We start from the raw sequence: 23,339 nt of genomic DNA on the forward strand, positions 1-23,339 counted from the left end.
CATAGGCCATGACATGTAGAACGGAGGATTTGTTATTCGATAGGTCGTCTTCAAAGCCCTTATTCAAAAAATGTAATGAGTCCATATTTGAATTATAGTAGGTGTCTAATCCTTTCTACAGATATCTTTAATCCATAGTCTCCAAAGATTTAGGAGTGTCGGTTCCAATAATGCAGCTTACGATACAGCATTTATCTGAGTAGAGAAAACGATCTTATACTGTAAGTCCACTACAGTAAAGCAAATCAAGTCATATCCAAGTCCTTGAATATTTTTATGAAGCTCATTTCAATTCCATTACTATAATATAGGGTCCATAGTGTTAAAATTTTTCTTAAGTCCGCAATATAATAGCTTTGGAGTCAAAGTCAAGTCTCGAGTCTTTGATTGTGAGATCATCTACAAAATATGGACTCAAGTCCAACTCGTGTCGCAAGTCTAGATTCCAAGTTACCACCTCTGGCAATAATTGACCATATTATCTTAAGTTATATATTTATTATTATAATAACAATTCATAAATCCTAAATGTATAATTCAAATAAGGACAAATCAAAGAACAAAATAATTTCTTCTTTCCCCACAGCAATTTTTGGGTGTGAGGCGTGCTTCATCCCTCTTTATTAAATCGATTCTATGTCCCGCCGGTATGTTAAAAAGAAACCAAAAGTTATCGGGGTAACCCTCACAATTTGAAAAATGTTTGAGAGTAGAGAAGCTTAGCTGTCAGGATGTTTTATTAGATTAGCTGTGAGCAGCCCTGAGAGATATCGAAAGAAAGAAAGAAAACACAAATCATACTCGATATCACGCAACCTCTGAAGCTCACCTTTTCAGTTAGTTATTCAAATGATATTGTTTATTACTGTTGTAATATTAAGGACTTTTAATAATGCCATTAATTACATATGTGTGACTCGTAAAAAGTAAATGAGTCAGTTCCTGAACAGCAGTAAGTCTTCGGGAGTCCTTATTTCTTTCCTCAAATCACGAGGCAGACAAGTATCTCCTTGATGTTCGTCATATGGGATTCAAGATGTCAAATTTTACAACGAGACAGCCAGGGTATTTCCTTAGTTATAGTGGCAGAGGATATCCATCTCCTTAGAGATGGACTTTAATGAGAGGAGGATGAAAAACACCAATCTGATCCCTCATTAATTGTTGTCTTCGAGGAAGAGTTATCAACATAAACGTACGAAGATATATCATATTCTATTCAAATATAGCTTTATAAAGTTATAGGGATTTCCCGCTGGTGCGGCGGGATGGTTTCGCTTGCCACAAATGAAATAAGCAAAGTCATTTTCCTTATCCCATTCATTCCAAACCTTACTTCCATCCTTTGGTCATGACTTCAAAACCTTTTAAAACGCAATGTTCATATGGCAACTCCTTTTGTCGTTTTCTTTTCTGTTGATCCCATCATTGACTCGGCATAAGCCTCATATCAATATATTTTATGAGCCAATTGATAAGGTTATCAGATTATGGTATTTGTGAGATCCTTAATTTGAAGTATTGTATTAAGATGATTATTATATTTCAGATTTAGTGTTTCTGAAATCTTCCTCTAAAATAATGGACACAATGACTGGTCAATTTAATGGCTTGCTCGAACTTCATATAGTTATTAAGAAACTTACAATCACTTTGCATCATCAATAATTCAAGAAAGTTAGATGCCAATTCAGAATCCAACTACTGATATATATATATGTATACCTATTATAAACGATCGGAACAACGGGATAGAGTACAATGAAACGAAGCTATTGTCATTTTGAAAACGTTAATATCATATTCATTCCACTATAAACCTACTATTTACATAGTCTGTTCTAAATAGTCTCTAATTATTTGTTTTTAAACAGCAAAACTTAACCAAATAAGGAAATTTGTATATAATATAGTGATGATTATTTTTTATACTTTTATAATACAATTTTTAAAAACCCAAATATATTGTTAAAATTTATTGTTGATTGTGTTCTTGTTTGATAGTTATGGTATAATAAAGTTTGTTTTTTTAACATTTTAATTTTTAATACTATTATATAAAACAATACATATATTAATTACTACATTCAAAGCTCTCCATTTTTGCTAGAAAATCTATGAAAAGAAGCTTCTTTAACATCTTTTCAAGCGACTTTTCCAATTTTACAAGATAGAACTATTTATGTAGATGGCATCTATTTATAATAAAAGTTACCGTTATAAAATGAATTTAGAAGATTGATACGGATAATTATAGTCAGTTACATTTATATTGTTTGTAAATATTTACATTAATTTTTTAAATCCAATGTAAGACTTGTAGCTCACTCCCTGTTTAAAAATTCAAATAATATTTATTTATGTCATCATTCAATGTATTTAGGAAGGACTACTAAAGAGTTACCATATTTTTCCTTCGTTATTATTAATAGAAAAAGGCGAGCTTCTGAGACTTCGTTGACTTATAAAATTTTCCACTCATCCATATATCTATTAATTAATGTATAATGGTAATGCTCTGAACAAAGGTATGGAGAGAGTTGATCTTATGTACAAGAGACCGCTGTTTACAGTTTATCTATCGAATCCTAAGTCATCGACACGTTTTTTGTTACATAATTTCCGTTGATACCATTAATAATGTAGTTCTTCTTAATTGCAAAATTGTTATTGCCAAGAATCGGATTCAATATTATAAAGTGTACCATAAATAATTTCCATTGTCATCGTTGAGACCAACAAAATTATAAAAACGTTATTGCAATTTTGATTCATGTCACATATTTACTCGAGTTTCATAAAACATAAATGAAATTGTTTACTGTAGAAGTTAATTATAGATATTATGTTAATTTGATAGTTTGTAACCTTCCTTTACGCATGTTAAAATAGAAAAAAATCACTTATGTTTATTCAAAGGCACTTTTCATTGTACTTACAAGTCCAATATTAGTTATTTTTCTATTGAAGAAAGTATAATTTGTTTAAGATAAAAATAATTGTAAAATTAATTAACAAATTTGTACTTCAAAAATATTTAATATTTATATAAAAGCTTTTAAGGGGTAAATTAATTGATAAATATTATTTTATGGCTGATAATTTATGTAAAAATATATGGAGTTGCGACGAGGATTCTAGATTTTTGGCATGCCATCCTTGTAATTATGGAACTATAGTCCAGAAGATGTTCAAAGTAGAACAACGCAATTAAACCCAAACTCACGAAAGGAATTTGAAACTGTTTGCAAGTCATATAATGAATTCCAATTATGAACATTCCAATTTTACAGAAGATATAACAAAAATGATTGTCTCCTGCAATATTCCACTCCATATCGTTAATCATCAAAATTTTGTTAAGTTTATGGAAATTTACAATGGAAAAGTATTCTTTCGCTTCACCATCACCAAGTAATATGGAGTCTATAAGAAAAATAGTGTTGACCAAGATTTTATAAAAACTTGAGGAGAAGGATATATTTATTCCATTGGACGAAACTACTGACACTCGACAGCGGTCTATAACTACAATGTTGGTTGGTTGGTCCTTTATATGGTTAATTTTTGGATCTTCCTTATTTCATTAATTTGGAAGGTATCCATGATTACAAGTGGTGCTGTAAAAAGTATCAGTAACGTCTTCATTACCAACGGAGTCTCATATTGTGTTAAAGCAACCGAAAACCTTATTTTCTAATTATGTTGCATATCACTTGTCTTGCTCATAGGCTGAACAGAATAACAACGCTCTGACCTGATTTCTTTTAAAATACAAACACTATCATCTCTGAAGTTAATATATATATTTTTTTATTCAGGTGATCTAAAACTATGATGTAATCTATAAAACAAAAGATGTTTTGAAGAATGATCCACTTTTGTATGAAATAATGTTTATTTAACACAATTTAAATCCAATCCAGGTAAGCAATAAAGCTTTGAAAGATAAATTATTGCTACTCCCAACTGTGACTGTCGTAGAAAATCTATGCCAAGATACTACGCTTGAACCTTTCAAAATTAATGTCTCTAGATAATTGGCACGATAAACTATCAATCACGATATAGAGTTTTTAACATACAAAAACACTTCTTTCGTTAAATTTCATTCCGAGAGGGTTTCCAACGTGATGTCGTACATAAATGTACCAAAAAAAAAAAAAAAAGCATAAAGCAATAAATTTACGTTTTCTATCACCTGAATTAAAAAATACATTCTTCACTCCAGAGATGAGTATTTGTATTTTCGAAATAATCAGGAAGAGCGTTGCTATTCTGTTCAGACCATGAACTTGACAAGTGATATGCAACATCATTGGAAAATGTTGTTTAAGGTTTTGGCTGCTTTAATACAACATGAAGCTTCGTCAGTAATGAAAACCTGGACATTATTCAAATTTTTAATACCTTTGCATAATTATTTATTACAAAATTTGGGACAGAAAGTTAAAACATTATCATCAAAAAGTTTTTTTGTAAAAATCTAAATGTATCTTTTCTTTAATAAATTGGCATGTGTAAATAAATACTAAGTTTCATTATTGACTGAAAAAAATAAGGTTCTGTGTTGGTTGTTTAGAATTTGTCTTCACATTTTTTTGAGGAGTATGTGAAAAATATTTTCAAATTTATGGTGATACCAAAGGTTTGAAATATCTTTATAATTCCCACTTCAGTGCTGAATGGCAGGTGAGGAATGACTAAACAGTAGGTTAATAATGAATCATTAGTATTGCCGCCACAACAATCTGGCCTAACATATAACGGGAAAAACTCACTAAGATAATTTTGATTTAATTAGCAGAAAATGTAATATAATACTAGCTCTATATGAAATTATTTTATAACATATCAATCACCTATATCAATAAACTCTCTGGTTTCGTTTGGCTTATCATATAGTATCTTTTAATCAACAACTCATCACCCCTAAAGTATACTTAAATGAAAGAAATGGTGGTCCTAAAAAGGACCTATTAATTCATTTGTACTATGGTTATCAATCTCCAAGACTAATGAATTTACTTGGAGGAGGTGTATTTGGTCACAGCCTTGGTGCCTTCAGAGACAGCGTGCTTGGCCAACTCTCCGGGGAGGAGGAGACGGACAGCGGTTTGGATTTCTCTGGAGGTGATGGTGGATCTCTTGTTGTAGTGAGCGAGACGAGAGGACTCGGCGGCGATTCTCTCAAAGATGTCGTTCACGAAAGAGTTCATGATGCTCATGGCCTTGGAGGAGACACCAGTGTCGGGGTGGACCTGCTTCAAGACCTTGTAGATGTAGATGGCATAAGATTCTTTCCTCTTGTGGGACCTTTTCTTTCCAGCAGGCTTGGTGATGTCCTTTTGGGCTTTTCCTGCCTTCTTGGCGGCCTTTCCTGTAGACTTGGGTGGCATGATTGTTATTAGTTCAGTGAACGAAAATAAACTGGATGATCTCCCTCTGAACCGGCTGGTATTTATATGAAAAGAGAGGGGATTGACGAGTTGAATCCCCCGAGCGCGCTCTCTCCAAAGTAAAATCCGCGGGGAAATATCTATATAGAAGCATTTATAAAAAAGTATTCCTTAGCAATTGTCAATATCTATGACACAATGTTATTTTTAATAATTTATCTTGATTAAATAAGATAATTTGAATTTATGTAGACTAATTAGTTATGTAGTTATGTTAACAAAAATCATAACTTTGTAATTATCTTTTATATAATAACTAATATGAAATTTTGGCTGCAAATTACAATGATGCAAAGATTACCTTACTTGTTTGGATACTGACGGATTAATTGCAATTTTCTTGGAAAAAAATTAAAAATTTATAAGGCACACTCGTCCCATTTTCCATGAGTATTTGTTTGTTTTGTCTACTTGAACACTAAATGGCGCATCGGATTTCAAAACATCGTCATAACAAACATAATAACGCATACTTATTCATACTAAATAATTTATCTTACAGTTGACATTAAGACTATTGTAATACAGTATAGCCTGATAAAATTTGTCCACTTCAAACTCAGATCAACCAGAGAGACTAGGAAGGAGAAATTTATAAGCATTGAGTGACTAAATAATACAAAATTCAACTAGTTCGAAATATAATCCTATGGTAGATCTACTTAATCCGACAGAATTTTTTTTGAAGTGGTACTCTCTACATTTTTAACATACCTAAATGATGTATATTGGTTTAAGTTTGTAGGATTGTTTTCATTAATCTTGCTTGTCTTGCTTTACCAAAAATATACATTTTTTCATAAGGGCATAATGCAATAGGGGTATTAATCCCCGGGCCCCTAATTTTTTTCCAGAAGTTGTATTTTTGCTAGATAAATTGTTCGTTATCAACTGTTAACGTTGTCCAACAGTAAAAATGGCACAAGAATAACATCCTCTGATTCACAATATGGCCTTACTTTTCTCTCATAGCCTCATGGCCTTTAGATAAAGGCCATACATTTTTTAATAATTTTGGCTATTTTTTAAAGTTAAAAGCTGTTTTAAGCCCTTGGTGTTGAGGATAGGTATAAATAATGTAAATATATTTTAAAGCCGAATGTCAAAAAATTTTAAAACAATTTTTAAAATGTCTGCATCAAACTTTTAACTCGAGTTATCTTTGTTTAAAGTGGAAAATAGCTGCTTTTTATTCAGAGGCTCAGAGCTTCATGAAAAAAATATTTTATTGGATAGCTGAAAGTACAAACTTTAATTTAAAAAAAAGAGCTTCTCGAAAAATATTCTATATCGTTGTCAATTTGAGATAAGGCCACGACAATATTTCAAAGATGAAACTCATTTTTGAGTTAATCTCATATTAAAAGTCCATATGTATTGGCACACCCCAGATGGAAACAAAGAGAGAGAAATAGAAAATTATAAAAAAAAGATATTTCCGAATTTTCGTATGTGACCAATAAAGGACTAACTAAATTTGGTCTGCTCTAGGATTTCCAAACCAGACCAAAGACATCTAAATACCATTAATTTCGAGTAGAATATGCTCAAAAACTCTTGAAATAAAGCACATGGATTAGTATTGAATATTTAGCACTGATGTGTGTACTCCATAAATAAATTATACACCGTATTATAAAATATTTATTGATTTGTGCAGAAAATTAATTAAGGAAAATAGTTATCTTTTATTTTAATCAATATTCCCACTTTAATATACAAGGCGGGAAACTGACAGATAAATTTTAAATAGTATTTTCTCGGCTATTTTATAAATATGGTTACAAAAAGAAAGTATGAGATACTTAGAGAATTTGTTCTATTTAATCGGGAAAAAAAAATATATATATTATTACAATATGGAAGTATTTATTATCACAATTAAATTATGACTCAATTTATTGAGTAGAAAAAGTCATAGAGAATTTTTTTATCAGAGATACTAAACTTTCATGATTTTTCTGTCACATATTAAAATAACAACTATCAATACACTCTCTGGCTTCATTTGGCCGATAGTATTATTAAATATCAACTCATTACCATTAAAGTATACTTAATTAAAAGAGATGGTGGTCCTAAAAAGGACCTATTAATTCATTTGTACTATGGTTATCAATCTCCAAGACTAATGATTTTACTTGGAGGAGGTGTATTTGGTCACAGCTTTGGTGCCTTCAGAGACAGCGTGCTTGGCCAACTCTCCGGGGAGGAGGAGACGGACAGCGGTTTGGATTTCTCTGGAGGTGATGGTGGATCTCTTGTTGTAGTGAGCGAGACGAGAGGATTCGGCGGCGATTCTCTCAAAGATGTCGTTCACGAAAGAGTTCATGATGCTCATGGCCTTGGAGGAGACACCAGTGTCGGGGTGGACCTGTTTCAAGACCTTGTAGATGTAGATGGCATAGGATTCTTTCCTCTTGTGGGACCTTTTCTTTCCAGCAGGCTTGGTGATGTCCTTTTGGGCTTTTCCTGCCTTCTTGGCGGCTTTTCCAGTAGATTTGGGAGGCATGATTGTTATTAGTTCAGTGTATAAATATAAACTGGATGATCTCCCTCTTCACCGGCTGGTATTTATATGAAAAGAGAGGGGATTGACGAGTTGAATCCCCCGAGCGCGCTCTCTCTAAAGGAAAATGCGCGGGAAAATATCTTCATGTTAGTGTACATAATTTTTATTTTTGATATATCATATGTCAGTTTTAGAAACCGTAAACATTAATAAAATAAATTGCATAGATTCAAAACTGTTTCAGTAATTTTTTTTGGCCTCAAAATACAATAAAGGGAAAAAAAAGCTTTTGTAAATCAAATTCTCCCAAGTTTAAATTTAAGATTGCCATAGTAAACAAATTTTGGCTTCTAATAAAAATATTGTGTTCCTGATGACTTTTACTTCAAGAAACAGGAAAATTACCGTAATGACCCATAATATATCATTTTTTTCGGCTACAGAAAACAATATTTAATATACAATCAATGAAGCTTGATATCCTAATATATGTACAAAAATATTAATCAAGTAACAAATCTTAAATAACTATTAAAGAATTGATTTTATATTAAGGTATATGGGTTAAAGTTTTTCTCATTTTCTTGTGTTTCTTTAGACATTTTTTCATGTAAAAATAATACAAAAGTAATCAAAACATTTTTTAAATCTAAAAAAATGTATATACAAACTATATTTTACAAATTAATATCTTTCTAGACGGTAAAATAATACTAAATATTTGTTCATATATTAAACAAAATAATTGTTTAAAACCATCTTTTAGTTAAAAACAAAGCTAAAATTTTGTGTTATTACGAAATATTTACATGTTTTTATTTAAAAACCTTCAGCTTCATCCCATTTTCCAAATGCCTTTAATGCTATCCAATGCAATACCCTTGCGGAAATTCCTTTTGACTTCTCTACGAATCTTTACTCCACAAAACGTAAGAAAGTTGAGAAAGGCCAGTCCAAAAAAAACTGTCAACTCAAAATTGGAAAGGATTTAACAAAAATCCATAGAACTATCATTTGTTATCTTCTCAAGTGATCAAATTGAAATTATTTAAATGATAATTAACGCTATCTGTGCGTAGTTAATATATTGATATATAAAGTCAACTTACAATAAAAATAATTAGCTACGGATCCTTTCAATCAAATGGTTAAAAGAGATTCAAATGTGGTTTTGACTCTGATTTGTGAATGAGTGTCTTAAAATATAATTTAAGCTAATATAAAAGGGTACCCTGTGCAAGTTTTTCTTACATAATACTTTATCTTTGTATCTCAAAATTGAAGACAGCGACAGCAGAACATTCTAATTCAATTATCCCAACCTCTCAATACTACTTTCCTATTTTTTTTTTTTTTTAAATCCGTTTATTCTCCACTTCTTTTTCTGTTTCATGACTTCGTGGATTTGATGCCATATATATGTTTTTCACAATGATAACCATTAATTTCATCCAAGAAGAATAAATATTATTCCCAAATTGGACTTTTTTGATAACTTTGGATAAAAAATTGTTCTTTTGTAAGTTTTGCAAATTAGACGAATTGGAAATTTTGACAACTTTATTTTGGATTTCATTTGTTATTTTCTATCAATTTTAATATTATTGGTTCATTTGTAATATATGGTATTTTATTAATTACCTGTGATTACCAGATGAAAATTTTAGCATATTTATATAATTGACTACTTATTGTATTTTTTATATTTTCTTTTGATTGTAATTAAGAAAGAAATTTGAATTGATCCTAAATAAAGAAAAATTCAAAACAAATACATATTTATTGGTGCAATAATTTTACTTTTTGGGCCACAAATCAGACTTTGCATACTGATTGTGACTATGAAATGTCAAATTATAGTAATTTGAATAATACTTATTTCTTTGCCTCTATATTTATTAAGATCAAAATGTCAAAAAGAGGTGTGATCTTGACCACATCCCTTGTTGTGGTCATCGGGTAATGATTGTTGCAAATGGAGAATTTGTTTAATAAGATAATAAGTAATTATGGCTCATCAAAAAAGAAATAATGATAAGCATATTTAACAGACAACTTTTTAATAACCCATAGGAAAATTTGATTAATCATAAAGAATAATTCATTAACAATACACAAGCTTCAGGTATACTTAAATAAAGAAAATGGTGGTCCTAAAAAGGACCTGGTATTTCATTTGTACTTTAATTACAAATCCCCAAGAATGGTTAATTTACTTGGAAGAAGTGTATTTGGTCACAGCCTTGGTACCTTCAGAGACAGCGTGCTTGGCCAACTCTCCGGGGAGGAGGAGACGGACAGCGGTTTGGATTTCTCTGGAGGTGATGGTGGATCTCTTGTTGTAGTGAGCGAGACGAGAGGACTCGGCGGCGATTCTCTCAAAGATGTCGTTCACGAAAGAGTTCATGATGCTCATGGCCTTGGAGGAGACACCAGTGTCGGGGTGGACCTGTTTCAAGACCTTGTAAATGTAGATGGCATAGGATTCTTTCCTCTTGTGGGACCTTTTCTTTCCAGCAGGCTTGGTGATGTCCTTTTGGGCTTTTCCTGCCTTCTTGGCGGCTTTTCCTGTAGATTTGGGTGGCATGATTGTTAATAGTTTAGTGAATGTAGATAAACTGGATGATCTCCCTCTGAACCGGCTGGTATTTATATGAAGAGGGAGGAGATTGAGAAGTTATAGCGAGCGAGCGAATGCTCTTTTTTTATGGGAAAATGAGCGGGAAAAATGTCTAGAATAGATACGTTATTCTATAAATAATTCAATTTATTTTATTTTTTTCATGCAATTTGAACTATATTTGTTATATAAAATAAACCATTATTTAAAAACAAATAAAACGGAATGTTAGATCTTTAACTCAAACTTGGTTTGAATGACGAATTAGATTTGAAATCTTTATGACAACCCTTGTTTTTGAATAGGTGTTTGTAATCCAGTCATCTAATGGTTCCATATGAATGTATAATTAATAAAATGGTAGCATTTGATATATCATTTAATAGTTTTTGAGTTATAGAACAAAATACTTCAAATTTTGCATTTTTATTCAGGTATAAAAAAGTATGGTTGACCTTGATGATATGTCTTTAACTTAAATCTCTCAAACAACACACCTATCTATTAGCTTGGGGAAAATGAAACGTTTATTTTTTTATAACTCTAAAATTTTGATATGAAATTTCTGAAATAAGATTTCTGACTTTTTAGCAGGTTATTAAGTTAAGAAAATCTTCTTATCTAAAACCAATTTACATGTAATATCCATCTCATAAAAAGTATTTATAGAATTTATTTCTGAATCCAAATCAATAGTTTAGTTGAACCATTAATTGTGGCGATAGTTTCAAATTCATATATAATTAAACTAAAGATATTATAATTTGAGGTTTTGATTATGTTATGTAAGTTCCACTCATCTAGTAACCATTGTTTGTAAAAAGTAAAGTGAACTAATTGAACCTCCGACATTGGGTATAGAACATCGTCAAATAACAAATATTCAGCATAAATTATTTAGGTATTAAGATTAGTTTCAATGTTCATATTTTTGTTTGAATAATACAACAAATGGTTGTGCTAAACCATTTGTTTTGGATAATAAATCAATTCCACCAATAATCATTTATGGGAATAAATATTGACTGTGAATTACTTACAAAATACACGATTTGCTTAACTTTATTAGGGTTACACCTCTAAAAATGATTACATTAGAAATTTTATTGTTTAATTTAATTTATAAAAACTAATCAAACATATCTCTCAAAGACACGGACCCACCACTTAAATATTTTTTTCAAAATTGTTATGTATTGATTTTATTTTACTAAAGAAATATTAGATCAAAAAGTGCTCAAGATCAACCATATTTTGTCTAAATATAATAAAATAATTTAAAATCAATTTTATAAGTGCTTTACAAACTATTATAAAAACTGAAAGGTCGTCAAAATGATTTTGATCAAATTAGATTAAAGTTAGATTGAGTGAAAGATTTGCAACTGCATTTTTGAGTGTTCATTAATAGTTATTTGAGATAAAAAAAAAAAAAAAAAAAGTACATCCTTCATGGTACAATTATAAAAAAGATTTCGTGGGCAATATTTCATTTCAGAAACTATAATTGCAAAAATATATATACTTTTTTTATAGTAGAATTTTATTTTAACGAAATTATCAATGATATATAATATAATTTTTACTATTGTAGGATTCACTCGACTAATTATTACAAACATGATATATTCACAAATGTTTTCCCAGTCCTGGATGAAGTCATTGGTTATTAATTAAATAAGTTTTATATAATTTTATAGAATTATGGATTTTTTTTTTTGTAATTAGAATTCTAAAGAATGAATTTTCTTCACCTGAGCAGTTGTCATTATTAATTCACTCCTGAGTAGTAGTGAATTTTCTATTTTACTAGAATCAATTATACTAAAATATTGCTGTGTACTCATAAAAAGTGGACTTTGAAGATTTGTTGCAGAGGTATAATTTTAAGTCCATGTTGTCTTCAGAGTAGAGTTGAGTAGTACTTGTCAACATCCTTCTTGATTTTCTTCTCCCCTCGTCACAGCTGATTGCAGCTGATGCTCCTTTTTTAATTTTCAGATAACTGGCTTTTAAAAATCAAGATAATGCAGTATTTTAATGGTCATCATCCTATTCAAATATCTATAAAAATGTATCATACCTGGAACTTATTGGTTTGATATTACCTTTGCATCTTTTCTTGATAAGTTTCTTATAGTCAACAGTTAGCTCAACGCAAGGTTCTTGCTTGTTTAACATTTTAAGTCTTGATTGAATTTTGTGATAAATTTGTGTTATGAAATTAAACACTTGAATAAAAATGAGGTTATATATATATTTTTAAATAAATGAACTAAGTATTCCTTAAATCAGAGTGTTCTATAGAAATATGATTTTTTTTGTTTTTTTTTTTTCAAAATGAGTACAAAAAAAAAAAGTACTAAATATTTGAAAAGGGGATTCGAAAACGTCAAAATTGAGGCATTTGAATTTCATAAACAATACAGTTTTATAAGCATAATCTAAAGTAATTATCGATACATTTTACTATATTATATCAATTAATCAAAATGCAAATATTTTACAAAGGGCTTTAAAAAAAAATATGGAATAATTTCCCCAGTTCCTATCAGATGCTGGTTACAATATCCGATTTGATGTTTAAAACAAGGGAAATATTTCTTAAAATTTTAATCAATAAAAGTTCAATTAATTAAGTTTATGTTCAAGTATATGTTGTTTATTAATAAACTGGTTTCATTGATCCTGTTATCTTTTATTGAACTCAAGATATTTTTTTTTTTTTTTGTGTGAAAAATGAAAAAAAAACGAGACTCTTTTCTTTAGCCCTTTTTAAGTTATTCATCATTTTATGATAAAGAATATCATAGAAAATTATTCCATATTGTTTTATTAAAGCCTAATTCAAAAAATATGCATTTTTTTTCTTGTGTGATGTTGTATTTTATGGGGCTGTATATGCAAGCACAACAAAATTATCTTATTATTAATGTTTATTATAGTTTACTTATGCAGAAAGTAGATTACCTGAATGATCTTCTTGTTAACCAGAAAGTATTTAAATGAAAAAAGAGGGGATTGAGGAAGTAAATATAAAGAGCACGCGCTCTCTAAAGGAAAATGCGCGGGAAAATTACGCAGATCATTGTTTTTCAATATAAATTAAAAGCAGTTTGATCATTTTTGACATTCTTGAAGGTAAAATATGTGTTAGTATATATGTATTTAACATAGTTGATATGTAAAATATTATAAAACTTTTAATTATTTTTTAAGTTTGAATTGGTATTGGGGTAATGATGAACACATGTTGTAAAATATTTAATATAAATTACTTTCATCCTCTAATTGATTATAATTAATAAATACTTACAGCTTTATAAAGGAAATTGAATGAAAGATATTCAAGGCATGATTTTAAGAGTTTTCACCGCGTCTTTTTTGTGAGTAACATATGAATCTTATCTTTAATTGAATAAAACTATCATTTTGGGAGTTGAATTATTTTGCTACAAGATGGCGCCACTCTTTGACGTTATGTTTTTTTTTTCATTTACCTAAAGAACGCTCATGCCCATTGCATTCAAGGTATGAACAGTAACTCGACGTACAACAAACCTACGTTACTGACTATTTGCAATGGAAAGTTGGGTACTTTGGCTAGATTCTTATTTTGTATCTCAGAGTCAGATATTGGAAAATAAAAACAATTGTTTTGTGGGTGTGTGTGTGTCTTATCTTTGAAGCTCAAGTCCAAGCTATATTCAATATATTTTCTTCCCAAATGATAAACTAACAAACATTTCATGGGCATGGTTTGTTTTATGCAATAAGAGAACAAAGCTTTTTGGCACGGGGTTTTTACAGGTGTATGTGGACGTATATTGAATATATATTGTTCGTCACCACAAAAGGCAGGAATAATTATTTTCTCAAAAATGTGTGCTCTCATTAGCTCTTAGACTGCGTTGCAAATTGTACTTATTGTAGCCAAAATTGAGCGTTGCAATAGACGAGTGACAAATTTATAGATTCTACATAAAAGACTCTATGGGGTGAATATATTTTTTTATATCAAATAAAAGTTCTAAACTATAGCTAAAACATAAATATATCTTTGATATATTGGTTTGTTTGTATATATGACGTTTTAAATAAATTGAGATTTTCTCATTCGCTTAATTTTTCTTTAAGATTACTTTTATGTTTGACGCAAAACAATATGTAGTTTCTTAACGTTTTAGTACTAGCAAGTTGATTTAAAAAAAAAAAAAAATCTTCATGTTGGGACATTTTTAGATTTGAAGAAAACTTATTCATTAAATCATCTTATTTTGCTTCATACATCAGACATAAAATTTTTGTTATTTTGGATTCAAAGGAGCTGTAGGTATATTAGTAAATAATTATAGAAAACACAATTTTGTATTTTTTATATAATAATTATCCTGTAATTTTTGTGACAGAAACAATGTTTAAACTACATATTCCGTTATTGAACGATATTTGGTGGCACCTTCTACGCTTTAAACATATACCAAAAGATAGCAAATAATTATTTACAACTTATAAAAGTTTAAAAAATTTAATGATATGATTTAAAACTCTCTGATAAATACGAGAGTTGTCTGAAAAGTTTATCACCTCAACGTGATGATTGCAGCACTCACTCGTGAATAAAAGCGAGTCACAACCTATTTAGCAGCTCGTGAAACTTACTCATCAAAGTTTAAAACATTTTAGAACGACAATTGTTATTGAATAGTCGTTTGAGTGAGTGTTTTTTGTTACAATAGGCGAAATCGAGTATCGAGATGTCATTAAATAATTGTTTTTGAAAGTACATTAAATTAGATTCTAACAATATCCAACATTTAAAGGCTAGTTGTGTAAAAATTTGACGAGTCTAAGTTAATCCACCTCTGAGGTATTGAGACAAGAATAAAAGTTTTTCGTTATCAATAAAATTGCTGAGAAAAAGGCTGATTACTATTTGGATAGGTTAAAGAGAAAATAACATCGTTGGGATCAGGAAACTATTCTTAAAAAAAGAAAGAAAAATGGCTTGTACCTTTGGTAGGCTTGAAATATTTCCGACAACCCTCGTAAGTTCCTTTAAAACTTAAGTCTTTGCAGAATTTGAGGACTAATTAAAGCGAGTTACACTTTTTTATAAAAATGAAAAACTCTTATTTAGGGAAAAATAATTCCTCAATTAAATTTCAAATATTAAATTTGCAAAAAAAAAAATAACATAAATTCATATTTATTCTCAAAAAAATAATTTTTGGGCTAGTAAAATTCAAAAACTATCTCAAAAAATATAATTTTTGGGATGTTAAATTCAAGAACTATCTCAAAAAATTAATAGTTATGGGGAAAAAAAATTCAAAATTTAAATTTTTATATAATTTTTTTGAAAATATCTTACAAATAAGAGAAAAACTTGAAAAATCTAATTAAATATCAAATATTAATTTTTCTAGTAAATAACAAAAATTCCTTAATTTGGGGAGGGGAGGCAATAGCCCCTCCAGACGCTCATGGATATGCTTATAGGATCTTCAAAAAAATTCTTTAACGAGCAATAGAAGGTTCAGGTGGGGAAACGCCTGACCACTTTTTTATTTGGGTTAGCTCCTATTTAAAAAAGCTAAACATAATTACTGAATTGTTTTTTGTATATTTTTTTCTTTGCCCAATTTATCTGATAGTTGACTGATGATTTTTGTGACTCATAATTCCTTTGCAATGGACTTAAGAGAGATTAATAAACTTAGAATTAATATTGCTTCTACTCAAACATATGTGGTTACACTAACCCGCACAACTGATGAGTCGATGACACAAGAGGGGGTGGGCGAATCAGAAGTTTGCTTTTTTTTTTCAGTGTGACAAGATTACTTTATTTGAACATCACGTGATTGTATTAAAAACCTCTTTCTCTCCTGGAAATTCCTTCCATGTTTCGGCAATTTTAAATTTAAATTGCTGGAAATCTAATGTTCCGCGTCCACTCTTTATTATGGCACACCAAAAGGGCTATAGAAATTTACAAAATATTTCCTGTACATGTTACATATGGGATTCTTGTTCTTTTCTAGGAATTAATCCTACAATTAAAATTTTTCTTATTATACCATTTATAACAGTGTTTAATTTGCTTCACATTTTAAGCTTCTGTTAGTCTGCAAATTCTATTAACCTCACCAAAATTAAGTTTAATATTTTTTTAAGCCTATAACTAAGTATTATGTTTTTAAATAAATGTATAAATATTGATATAAACATATGACAAATTCATCTTAATTACACTTTCCATGATTTTTTTTGTACTATTTAGGTGAAGCTTAGAGAATAAACACTTAATCAAGAAATTGGTGGTCCTTAAAAGGACCTATTATTTCATTTGTACTATGGTTATCAATCTCCAAGACTAATGATTTTACTTGGAGGAGGTGTATTTGGTCACAGCTTTGGTGCCTTCAGAGACAGCGTGCTTGGCCAACTCTCCGGGGAGGAGGAGACGGACAGCGGTTTGGATTTCTCTGGAGGTGATGGTGGATCTCTTGTTGTAGTGAGCGAGACGGGAGGACTCGGCGGCGATTCTCTCAAAGATGTCGTTCACGAAAGAGTTCATGATGCTCATGGCCTTGGAGGAGACACCAGTGTCGGGGTGGACCTGTTTCAAGACCTTATAGATGTAGATGGCATAGGATTCTTTCCTCTTGTGGGACCTTTTCTTTCCAGCAGGCTTGGTGATGTCCTTTTGGGCTTTTCCTGCCTTCTTGGCGGCTTTTCCTGTAGACTTGGGTGGCATGATTGTTACTAGTTCAGTGAATGAATATAAACTGGATGATCTCCCTCTTAACCGGCTGGTATTTATATAAAAAGAGAGGGGATTGACGAGTTGAATCCCCCGAGCGCGCTCTCTCTAAAGTAAAATGCGCGGGAAAATATCTTTATGTTTGTATACATAATTTTTATTTTTGATATCTGTCAGTTTTAGAAACCGTAAACATTAATAAAATAAATTGCATAGATTCAACACAAAAAAATCAAATACACCCAAGTTTTAATTTAAGATTGCTCTAGTGATCAAATTTTAGCTTTTTATTAAGATATTGTGTTACTGATGACTTTTACTTCAAGAAACAAGAAAATTACAGGAATGACCCATAAATTATTATTTTTTTGACTACAGAAAGCCATATTTAATATACAATCAATAGAGCTTGATTGCTTAATATGTGTACAAAAATTATTAATCAAGCAACAAATCTTAAATAACTATTAAAGAATTGATTTGATTTTAAGGTATATGGGTTAATGTTTTTCTCATTTTTTTGCGTTTCTTTAGACATTTTTTATGTAAAAATACTATAAAAACAATCAAAACATTTTTTAAATCTAAAAAAATGTATTTACAAACTATATTTTACAAATTAATGTCTTTCTAGGCGGTAAAATAATACTAAATATTTGTTCATATATGTTAAACAAAATAATAGTCAAAAACCACCTTCTAGATAAAAAAAAAAGCTAAAATTTTGTAAGGACATGACTATTTTCATGTCCTTACAGGAAAATTATAGGGAAATCATCCTTCAAAAGGGATTAGTCTTGCTGTAACACGTTCATTTAAGCAAAGTTTTGTAGTTTAAGAAAAGGTTTTTATTTAAAAACCTTCAGCCTCATCCCAGTTTCCAAAAGCCCTTAACCTTATCCAAAGCCATACCCTTTTGGGAAATTCCTTTTGACTTCTCTACGAATCTTTACTCCACAAAACGTAGCAAAGGTGAGAAAGGCCAGTCCAAAAAAACTGTCAACTCAAATTAGAAATGATTTTTCGAAATGAATTCGAAGGTTTCGTTGTCTCTAATTTTGAAATAGAAAGATAAATTATGACGTGCGAGCAAACTTGTACAGAGTAACCATATAAAAATCACTAAAAATAAAATATAATGATACATTTTCACACAATTAATTAATACTAAGTTTCCATTCATTTTGTCAAGTTTATTTATTAAATTATTTTCTTTTTAGCGTATTTTACAGGTCGCACTTATACATAATTTTTCGTAAAACAGTACCACAGCGGTAGATCCTATGTTGATAATGAAAAATCTAATAAGTAGATGCTATGTTATTTAAAAAAAAATATTACAGAACAAAAAATATATATGCAGTTCTTTGTTCGACAAATAATTATTCGGTCATCTGAAGTTTTAAACTACTATTGTATTGGAGATATTTTTTATAAATTTTATATGGGACAGTCTTATTTTTGACAGTTTATTGTGTACCATATGAAAATTTTAGACTATTTTTAAAAGTGACTATTAATAGTATTTTTTTATTTTCTTTTGATTGTAATTAAGAAAAAAATTTGAATTGGTCTTACGTAAAGAAAAATTCGAATCATAAATACAATTTTATTGGTGCAATAATTTTGCCTCTTGACTTATTGGGCCAAAAATCAGACTTTGCATACTGATTATGACTATGAAAAGTCATATTATAGTAATTTGAATAATACTTATTTCTTTGCCTCTATATTTATTAAGATCCTAAATGTCAAAAAGAGGTGTGATCATGACCACATCCCCTGTTGTGGTAATCGGGTAATGATAGTTGCAAATGGAGAATTTGTTTAATAAAGATGGTTAATAATTATGGCTCATCAAAAAAGAAATAATGATAAGCATATTTAACAGACAACTTTTTAATAACCCATAGGAAAATTTGATTAATCATAAAGAATAATTCATTAACAATACATAGGCTTCAGGTATACTTAAATAAAGAAAATAGTGGTCCTAAAAAGGACCTGGTATTTCATTTGTACTTTGGTTATCGATCCCCAAGAAAGGTGATTTACTTAGAGGAGGTGTATTTGGTTACAGCCTTGGTGCCTTCAGAGACAGCGTGCTTGGCCAACTCTCCGGGGAGGAGGAGACGGACAGCGGTTTGGATTTCTCTGGAGGTGATGGTGGATCTCTTGTTGTAGTGAGCTAGACGAGAGGACTCGGCGGCAATTCTCTCAAAGATGTCGTTCACGAAAGAGTTCATGATGCTCATGGCCTTGGAGGAGACACCAGTGTCGGGGTGGACCTGTTTCAAGACCTTGTAGATGTAGATGGCATAGGATTCTTTCCTCTTGTGGGACCTTTTCTTTCCAGCAGGCTTGGTGATGTCCTTTTGGGCTTTTCCTGCCTTCTTGGCGGCCTTTCCTGTAGACTTGGGTGGCATGATTGTTATTAGTTTAGTGAATGTAGATAAACTGGATGATCTCCCTCTGAACCGGCTGGTATTTATATGAAGAGGGAGGAGATTGAGAAGTTATATTGAGCGAGCGAATTCTCCTTTTTTGTTATGGGAAAATGCGCGGGAACATAATTATTTCTAAAAAACTCTTGATTCTGAAAATAAAAAAATACCACCTTCATTGTAACATGGTGTTGGTCTTGTGATAAGGGAAACAATATCTTGTATTCGATAAATTTGATAGAATGTACTTAAGTATCAATTAAGAAATCACCTTCCGAACTTGCATTTGATTCTTATTTTATATTTATTACTGTATGCGTGTATGAATAAAATATAGGGAAAAATATCTTCATAGCTGTATATATCATTTTTATTTATGGCATATGACGGCTTAGAAACCATTAACATTTATAATAATTTCCTTCATCGTTACTATATCCATGGTGGAGTGGCTTGTTATTAGATCTCATTTACAATTGAACTATTTTAAGATAGATTTTATTATTAGCAAAGTGCAGCTAGCGGTATATTCTGTCTTCTCAAATAGGTACAAGATCCACATGGCCTTGGCAGACTCCTGGATCGAACGTTAGACCTCTTGGCAGTGTCCAACGAAAACGGAAGAGAACTAAAACTGATATATTTTTTTGATTATAGTCCTTCTTTAGTTTTTCATTACAAACTTGTCAACTCGAATAATAAGACGTTTACTGAACCAAGAAGGATTTTTAGACCGTGCTAGAATATATAAACCGCAACTCATCAATAGTGAATATATGCCGATGTTACATTTAAGAAAAAAAAAACGTATTTGTAATTTTTTATGGTCACATAATTCTCCATAATCTTATGCAAACTCGAAGGATTCATTGTTCAAAAGTGAAGAAATCATAATAAATAAATATATAGCTAAAACCCCTATTCGTGAATTTAAGAAAGTTCTAACTTCAGTACATAAATGCAAATTATTTTTTTCTTCTTATAGATTTATATAATCTCGAAGAAAAATAAAAATTCAATAGATTCAGTAATGTGTGAGTTTTATCAAATTATATAAAGTAAAAAATGGTAAATGAAAATCAAATACTGTCAAGTTTAAAAATAAATTTTGCCCTTGGATGGAGATGGTTTATTCCTGATTGATTTACCATCTAGAAACAAAAAAATTACATATTCAGTATATCACAAGAATACCCAAACCTACTAATACACATATTCATATTACATACACACTCATAAAACACTTAAGTTCAAACTTAATAATATGAAACAATACGAAATGACCACTTGAAAAAAAAAAAAAAATTATATCACATTGTTATAGTTGAAGTTCATAAAAATAAGATTGCCTGTTGTTTATATAATTCAAACTCAGTTAGATCTACTTTTTCTATTTTAAAAGAAAAGTAAACTTTGTTATATCATGTCATGGAGATCAATACTTCGATGGAATGATTACTTTAGAGGCCACACGAAGTGTTTCCTTGGTTCCCTCAAGTATAGGAGTTGCTGTGAAGAGGGACTCATTCCAAACCTCTCCCTTATCCCGTTTCCGACGGCTTCCATCATTTTTGTCAACAACTTGCAAACTCGGAATACGTGTGGGATTTTTTCTGTTTAGTTGCATTCTGCACAAATACAACGTGAGTCTTTAAACTGTTTCTGTGTAAAGAAAACCCCCGACTATATTCTATATTTTAGATACATCTATCTTGGACTAAGAATAGGATCTAAGACGGACTTTCTGCAGTGAAGAACCACCCTGCTTTACTTTTTTGATGCATTCACAAATTTATCCTAACTCCTTTGTTAGTTTACTCAAATTGTCTATACTCTAAATTTCATATACCGCAACTAATTTCTGATTTCAATTCAATTTGTAGGACCTACACAATCCTGTTATTTTATAAAAAAATATAATAGTCAACCATATTAAAATGAAGTACATGTTTGGCACTTAAAACTCGTTAAAAGTAATAAATATTTTGTATATTCCACTGGAATAAAGTTGAAGTATTTTAACTACTCATGTTTATGTCAAATTATATCTTGTTGAGACCTATAAACAAATATTCTGTATTAAAATAATTTATTTTTTTACGTGCCTTAAACTAATACAAGTAGTTTAGCCATTTAATTGATATTTACGAATGTAAAATGGATTAAATGGTTTTTAAAAAAATATCAAAACTTAAGTTTATGACGATTGTGAATCATGAAATACAATTTATTTATTTTAGGGATGACTTTTACGCAAATTGAATAAGTTTCTTAAAAAAGAATGTTACTAACGAAGGGCTTAAATCTTCTTCTCCAAAATATCTCCCCATTATTGAAGTAGAAATGTTATATGGATAATTTCGGTTCACTCTTGGCTTATAGTTGATGTGAATTTAATCATCATTTTCAATAGTGAATGCATTTTTCGAGTTTCAAGGACGTCACCCACCATTTTTAATCATAGTCTATGTCCTAACATTTCAGGAATATTAATTTTGACGAGCTCACTCTAAAAAAAAGATGCCTCCCTTTTCTATTGCAAGTTAATAGGTTTTTCTCTAAGACCTTTCCCCCTACATTCCATTCGCCGCGCCTATCATCGTTCTCCTCAGAAATTCATTGGATGATGTGACTTTTTTGCTTTCAAAGAAGTATAAGTTTTTTGTATTTCTTCGTGACAATGTCTTCAATATTATTATTTATATATAAAATCAAGTGTTAAGTTTTATTTCCTCATGGTTTTTACTTCTAGAGAGCTAAGCATTTATCTTTTTGTAATTAAACTTACTCAATCATCGAAAAAAGAAAGTTCCTCCGAGTAAAACCATAAATGCTTGATATATTTGCATGCGATGGTTTTGAAATATGTCCATTAATTGAAGAATATTCTATAATTATCTGGCCTGAGATGCATTGATCCAAGTTTCCATGCATAGTCGTACAATGAAAACACATTAATGGATTTTCTCGTTCTTCCCTTCGAATCAATTCGAATTATAATCTAAATATCTTCAGTTGTTGACTAATTATTCTTTTTGAAAGCCAAAGGGTATGGTGTATTACACTAGGTAATATGAACTTAACTCATCACTCAGGGCATTGCCAAGAAATAAAATGATTAGTTCTGATTATTTTCTATTTTTGTCGCTTGAAAATAATTTTTTCAAGACTATCCATTGCAAATTCAATTGAAATGTCTTATATGCCTTCAAAAAGGCAATATATCCTAACATTTTGAAGAAAGAAACATCTGATGACGATATAGTACCCATACACTTAAGAAAAAAGCAGTTGCAATAACTGCAAGGTTGGTTCGATCTTGTGGTAACAAAATCATCTAAAAATAGTCTCACGGAGCTCCGTCTTAGAGTTAAAAAAAAGTTGTCCCTGAACTTTTCTCCTGACCAAGGTAGCACTTTCTTACTTTGAAGTTCGATGTACGTATCTGCATTGAGCTGCTCTTTCCTCTCTATAAAAATAGAAGGACTATCCTCGCCTATTCTGGCAAAAATTCTCAAGACCGTGTTAGCGGTGA

The 23,339-nt window shown here is 30.3% G+C and overlaps 5 protein-coding genes and 1 long non-coding RNA gene across 6 annotated transcripts; 1 reads left to right on the forward strand and 5 right to left on the reverse strand.

The window, feature by feature from the left end:
• The first annotated feature begins 717 nt into the window (after positions 1–717).
• LOC121121969 (uncharacterized) lies at positions 718–2,411 on the forward strand. The gene is made up of 2 exons (XR_005865639.2): positions 718–1,493; positions 1,550–2,411. It is a non-coding gene; the product is annotated as an uncharacterized lncRNA (long non-coding RNA).
• Positions 2,412–3,791: 1,380 nt separating this feature from the next.
• Positions 3,792–5,444, reverse strand: LOC121122038 (histone H2B). The gene has a single exon (XM_071890003.1). It carries the CDS (start codon positions 5,397–5,399, stop codon positions 5,025–5,027), a length of 375 nt encoding a protein of 124 aa, XP_071746104.1. The 5' UTR covers positions 5,400–5,444; the 3' UTR covers positions 3,792–5,024.
• Positions 5,445–7,462: 2,018 nt separating this feature from the next.
• Positions 7,463–7,984, reverse strand: LOC121122136 (histone H2B-like). Its single transcript, XM_040717142.2, has one exon. The coding sequence runs from the start codon at positions 7,969–7,971 to the stop codon at positions 7,597–7,599; it is 375 nt and encodes a 124-aa protein (XP_040573076.1). The 5' UTR covers positions 7,972–7,984; the 3' UTR covers positions 7,463–7,596.
• Positions 7,985–10,014: 2,030 nt separating this feature from the next.
• Positions 10,015–10,580, reverse strand: LOC121121492 (histone H2B-like). Its single transcript, XM_040716439.2, has one exon. The coding sequence runs from the start codon at positions 10,556–10,558 to the stop codon at positions 10,184–10,186; it is 375 nt and encodes a 124-aa protein (XP_040572373.1). The 5' UTR covers positions 10,559–10,580; the 3' UTR covers positions 10,015–10,183.
• A 6,247-nt stretch (positions 10,581–16,827) lies between these two features.
• Positions 16,828–17,479, reverse strand: LOC121122168 (histone H2B-like). Its single transcript, XM_040717175.2, has one exon. It carries the CDS (start codon positions 17,352–17,354, stop codon positions 16,980–16,982), a length of 375 nt encoding a protein of 124 aa, XP_040573109.1. The 5' UTR covers positions 17,355–17,479; the 3' UTR covers positions 16,828–16,979.
• Positions 17,480–19,381: 1,902 nt separating this feature from the next.
• On the reverse strand, positions 19,382–19,815 carry LOC121121509 (histone H2B-like). Its single transcript, XM_040716458.2, has one exon. The coding sequence runs from the start codon at positions 19,784–19,786 to the stop codon at positions 19,412–19,414; it is 375 nt and encodes a 124-aa protein (XP_040572392.1). The 5' UTR covers positions 19,787–19,815; the 3' UTR covers positions 19,382–19,411.
• Between the last annotated feature and the right edge of the window lie 3,524 nt (positions 19,816–23,339).

The sequence above is a fragment of the Lepeophtheirus salmonis genome, chromosome 7 (assembly GCF_016086655.4).
Source record: "Lepeophtheirus salmonis chromosome 7, UVic_Lsal_1.4, whole genome shotgun sequence".
Taxonomy (NCBI): Eukaryota; Metazoa; Arthropoda; class Copepoda; order Siphonostomatoida; family Caligidae; genus Lepeophtheirus; species Lepeophtheirus salmonis.

Bases quoted from the DNA above. Each gene is read 5' to 3' on its own strand.
- LOC121122168 (XM_040717175.2), bottom strand. From the start codon at position 17,354: ATGCCACCCAAGTCTACAGGAAAAGCCGCCAAGAAGGCAGGAAAAGCC.
- LOC121121492 (XM_040716439.2), bottom strand. From the start codon at position 10,558: ATGCCACCCAAATCTACAGGAAAAGCCGCCAAGAAGGCAGGAAAAGCC.
- LOC121121509 (XM_040716458.2), bottom strand. From the start codon at position 19,786: ATGCCACCCAAGTCTACAGGAAAGGCCGCCAAGAAGGCAGGAAAAGCC.
- LOC121122136 (XM_040717142.2), bottom strand. From the start codon at position 7,971: ATGCCTCCCAAATCTACTGGAAAAGCCGCCAAGAAGGCAGGAAAAGCC.
- LOC121122038 (XM_071890003.1), bottom strand. From the start codon at position 5,399: ATGCCACCCAAGTCTACAGGAAAGGCCGCCAAGAAGGCAGGAAAAGCC.